The following is a 4807-nucleotide window of genomic DNA, read 5'->3' as shown; positions in this document are numbered from 1 at the left end:
GCTTGATCTCAGTATGATTGCATTCCATTGGCCTTGCAGAACTGGGAGCTGAATGAGCTTCCAAGCCCAAGGGAGTGAATAAGTGTTGGGGACCGAAGCCTGACTAAAGTGAGCTAATGAGTGAACAGGGCATGTGGAAATGGAAAAAGTGAGTCTGGAAGACTCTCTTGTGTGGTTGGCTTTGTAGGGAATCAGTGCAAGAACACAGCGGATCTTTGCAATAAGAAGGGGACAGGGGAGATAATTTGAGGGCCAATTGTGTTCTGTGGACTCCAAGTAGGATTACATCTTTCACCATATTGTTACATGTGGTTTGACAATGAATATTTCATTTCCTGATTCCTGAACTTATGTGAAAAGTACTAGAAGATGCTGTCAACTTTTAGTTATATACTTAATTCCAGAGCACGCCTGTTAAATAGCAAAATTCCAGGAGCCTAATAAATAAGTAGCTCTCAATGCATTTGGTCTCACAGCACTAGTGTTAGGGGAAGGCTCAGCCAGAGTGGGTGGGAGTCCCCAGATAGGCTTTGTGAGGGATGTGGGTCTGGAGCCTGGAGTGAAGGGGCACACAGAGGTATTTTCCAGGTGGCTGAACATGAGCAAAGGCAGCTGCCTCCTGGCCCATGGCACAGAGGGAATAGGACGAGGAAAGGAGGAGGTCCACAGGCGAAGAAGGAGGTGTGGGGACATAGATGTGGAGGGGCAGTGATTTTAAACGTGCCTGATTGGTGCTCACATAAGAGCTGGGGAAGTTGGAGTTGTGGCAAAATGGTAAGGCCTGATATTCTTGGGGGATTCTGGGAAGATAGGTCGGGTACCATGAGCACAGGGTGGAAAGGGATTTATTTTTCTAGGATCACAGAGCTGCTCAGAACCAAGGGTTAGCAGTCCTGGTTCCGACATCAGAGCCAACATTATTCCACTACACTCTGCTGCCTCTCAGGAAAGGTCACCCCATTGCTCAAGCTCATTTGTATAAACTAGTCTGTCAATAGCCTTAATTGTAGGTTTTTCTTACCTTTCTCGGGTTGATATAACATTTTAAAATACCAGCTGGTATTGTTACATTTAGAAAAAAAGGGAGGACACCATGGCTGAAGCATCATAACAACTCTTCAGTGTCCCTGTTCTTCACAGTGTGAAGCATGTGGCAAGCCAGATTGTTGATTTTTGCTGTGTTCCTGGAGGTGACCCCCAAAATGATCAGCACCATCAGTTGGCTAAGTTGAGGTTCAAGTGTTGGTCCACAGTAACTAAAATGACAGAAACATTGATAATACAATGAGTTCGTAATGTTGCCAAAAGGTTCTGCGACTTTAAGCATATAACGTTATATTCTTAAACCAATTTTAATGTATAACCAAACCACAGCTGGGCATCTGCTGCCATGACTATTGCTTTAAGGTAAGGAAGGGGGTGTAGCTGCTGAGAGCATTGTCCAGAGTTAGGGGGTGTTAATGGTTCAGAAGGCTTGATCTCAGTATGATTGCATTCCATTGGCCTTGCAGAACTGGGAGCTGAATGAGCTTCCAAGCCCAAGGGAGTGAATAAGTGTTGGGGACCGAAGCCTGACTAAAGTGAGCTAATGAGTGAACAGGGCATGTGGAAATGGAAAAAGTGAGTCTGGAAGACTCTCTTGTGTGGTTGGCTTTGTAGGGAATCAGTGCAAGAACACAGAGGCTCTTTGCAATAAGAAGGGGACAGGGGAGATAATTTGAGGGCCAATTGTGTTCTGTGGACTCCAAGTAGGATTACATCTTTCACCATATTGTTACATGTGGTTTAACAATGAACGTTTCATTTCCTGATTCCTGAACTTATGTGAAAAGTCCTAGAAGATGCTGTCAACTTTTAGTTATATACTTAATTCCAGAGCACTCCTGTTAAATAGCAAAATTCCAGGAGCCTGAGAAATAAGTAGCTCTCAATGCATTTGGTCTCACAGCGCTAGTGTTAGGGGAAGGCTCAGCCAGAGTGGGTGGGAGTCCCCAGATAGGCTTTGTGAGGGATGTGGGTCTGGAGCCTGGAGTGAAGGGGCACACAGAGGTATTTTCCAGGTGGCTGAACATGAGCAAAGGCAGCTGCCTCCTGGCCCATGGCACAGAGGGAATAGGACGAGGAAAGGAGGAGGTCCACAGGCGAAGAAGGAGGTGTGGGGACATAGATGTGGAGAGGCAGTGATTTTAAACGTGCCTGATTGGTGCTCACATAAGAGCTGGGGAAGTTGGAGTTGTGGCAAAATGGTGAGGCCTGATATTCTTGGGGGATTCTGGGAAGATAGGTCGGGTGCCATGAACACAGGGTGGAAAGGGATTTATTTTTCTAGGATCACAGAGCTGCTCAGAACCAAGGGTTAGCAGTCCTGGTTCCGACATCAGAGCCAACATTATTCCACTACACTCTGCTGCCTCTCAGGAAAGGTCACCCCATTGCTCAAGCTCATTTGTATAAACTAGTCTGTCAATAGCCTTAATTGTAGGTTTTTCTTACCTTTCTCGGGTTGATATAACATTTTAAAATACCAGCTGGTATTGTTACATTTAGAAAAAAAGGGAGGACACCATGGCTGAAGCATCATAACAACTCTTCAATGTCCCTGTTCTTCACAGTGTGAAGCATGTGGCAAGCCAGATTGTTGATTTTTGCTGTGTTCCTGGAGGTGACCCCCAAAATGATCAGCACCATCAGTTGGCTAAGTTGAGGTTCAAGTGTTGGTCCACAGTAACTAAAATGACAGAAACATTGATAATACAATGAGTTCGTAATGTTGCCAAAAGGTTCTGCGACTTTAAGCATATAACGTTATATTCTTAAACCAATTTTAATGTATAACCAAACCAGGCCCGGCTGTTGTGGCTCAGTGGCTGAGATTCATCCTGTGGGCCAGGAGGTCACAGTTCAATTCCCAGTTGGTCATGGCACCTGCCTGAATTGCGGGCTCGATCCCCAGTGGGGGGTGTTGGAGGCAGACAATCAATGATTCTCATCATTGATGTTTTTGTCTCTCTCTCCCCCCCTCTCCCTTCCTCTCTGAAATCAATGAAAATATTGAAAAATTAAAAAACACACACAACTTCTACCACTAGAAACAAGAGTTAAGTTCCTACGGCATCTCATCAGCATTATGACAAAACCATGTTATTTGAGGATCTGCTTAGTGGATTTAGAGCTCAAAGCCAGGCCTAGTTCTGAAACCAGGGCTACTACCCACTATGTGATCATCCTGTTTGCTAGTTTTTGTGGGGTTTTGTTTTGCTGTTTCATTCCTAGTTTGGTTTTGTATCTGTTTTCTGCCATTTTTCAATTGTCTGCTTCAAAGTCTAGGGTGTGCCTTCTGTTCAGTGTCTGCCTGCCTACCTTGGTCAGGTGCTTTCTCTCTACTGCACTCGTTCATGTTGCTTCACTTGAATGCTGACCTCTGGCTTCCTTTCTCTTCCAGTGTGGGATTTGCAATAAACCGATGGGTGAGCTCCTGGATCAGATCTTCATTCACCGTGACACCATCCACTGTGGGAAATGCTATGAGAAACTCTTCTAGGTAGGTGTTGGCAGCCCAGAGGCCAAGCAGCCAGGGTTATCAGAGGGAAGAAATGTGCTCTGATACCTCTCTGAGTCTCAACCCAGGGCACTGCCATCTCTCTTAACCTGTATGTTCAGGAGGCCCCAAGTCCTCTGTCCCTATGCGCTATGATACTTTGAAGTCTTAGGTGGAAAGACCCTCCCCAGGAACACTTACAATTTGCAGGGGTTATAGTCTCTTCCTCTCAAGAAGCACCTTCAATGCAGCACCTCAGTTGAGCCCTCTAGCTGCGCTGGGAGGCCAGCCAGGCATATGTTGTTAGCCTTGTTGCAGGAACAAGGAAATGAAGACCTAGGAAGGAAACGGGCCTGGGGAAACACCTCGCTGCTGTATGGCAAGATCAGGACCTCAACCCGGGACTTCAGATTCAGGTTCAGGACTCTCTGCTATAGGCCCTTCGGCCACCTTCACCATTGCTTGTGTAGCATAAGATCAGAACTCAATAGCCAAAGGGGTTCAGTAAAACAAGATACAGCTGGGGACAGCAGCAGGTAAAGGCCAGGATAAGTAGGCATCTGTGGGAGGGGATGGTGCCATCTTGGGGCTGGCCTGACCAGGAAAGGCTGTTTGGATGGTCTCTGGGCCACATTGTCAACACTGCCTGCCGATAGATTTGCACACTAAAAACCAACAGAATCCATCCATGTCTGAGCCACATGAGACCCAGTGTCATAGGACACTGCCTTTCCAGGTCCTGGCAGCCCTTCATCTTTAGCACCTCCTCAGCTAGAAGCACAGACCAGAATATCTCCCTTGAAGGCACTGGAAATGGGTTGTACCCAAGTGTTCCACCAGGTACAAGCCTGTTTTACCTTCTCTCCAGAAGGCACATTGACCTGCACTGTTACTCGTAATACCTGGAACCCAACCCCAGGAGCCTCTGACTGGTCATTAGATGGGATGTGTATTTCTAATCTCATGGCTGCTTCTGTTTTCTTTTAGCTCCCGAAGCTGATGACTCCTGGACAAGTTTGGCCATCCTCAGTTGTCCCAAGTTGCTGGCTCTTCTTCCCTCACCATTTGATTTCTTCATGCTTTTGCCCTTCTCAAGTTGAATTTGCTTACATCTAGTAGCATATGTTAATGATGCTATGATAATTACTTGTGTGTGTAGCTTTTTATAGGTCAGAAAGTGCTTCACATCCATGATCTTATATCAGGCGCAAGCAAAGAGGATTGAACAAGAATTCCATCTTTGCTTCCCTAAGGCAGGTTGGCTTCCTG

At 46.2% G+C, this 4807-nt stretch overlaps 1 protein-coding gene across 1 annotated transcript in view; it reads left to right on the top strand.

Moving 5' to 3' along the window:
- Positions 1-4681, top strand: part of ZNF185 (zinc finger protein 185 (LIM domain)) — a 49571-nt gene extending 44890 nt beyond the window's left edge. Inside the window, exons 22-24 of the mRNA XM_006769698.2 lie at positions 1375-1407; positions 3443-3541; positions 4526-4681. Of these exons, the coding sequence (XP_006769761.1) occupies positions 1375-1407; positions 3443-3541 (132 nt within the window). The 3' untranslated portion in view covers positions 4526-4681. The remainder of the gene's footprint in view (positions 1-1374; positions 1408-3442; positions 3542-4525) is intronic.
- The last annotated feature ends 126 nt before the right edge of the window (positions 4682-4807 follow it).

This window comes from Myotis davidii, unplaced genomic scaffold (genome assembly GCF_000327345.1).
Source record: "Myotis davidii unplaced genomic scaffold, ASM32734v1 scaffold4584, whole genome shotgun sequence".
Lineage (NCBI taxonomy): Eukaryota > Metazoa > Chordata > Mammalia > Chiroptera > Vespertilionidae > Myotis > Myotis davidii.
This window is presented reverse-complemented; position numbering and strand designations above follow the sequence as displayed.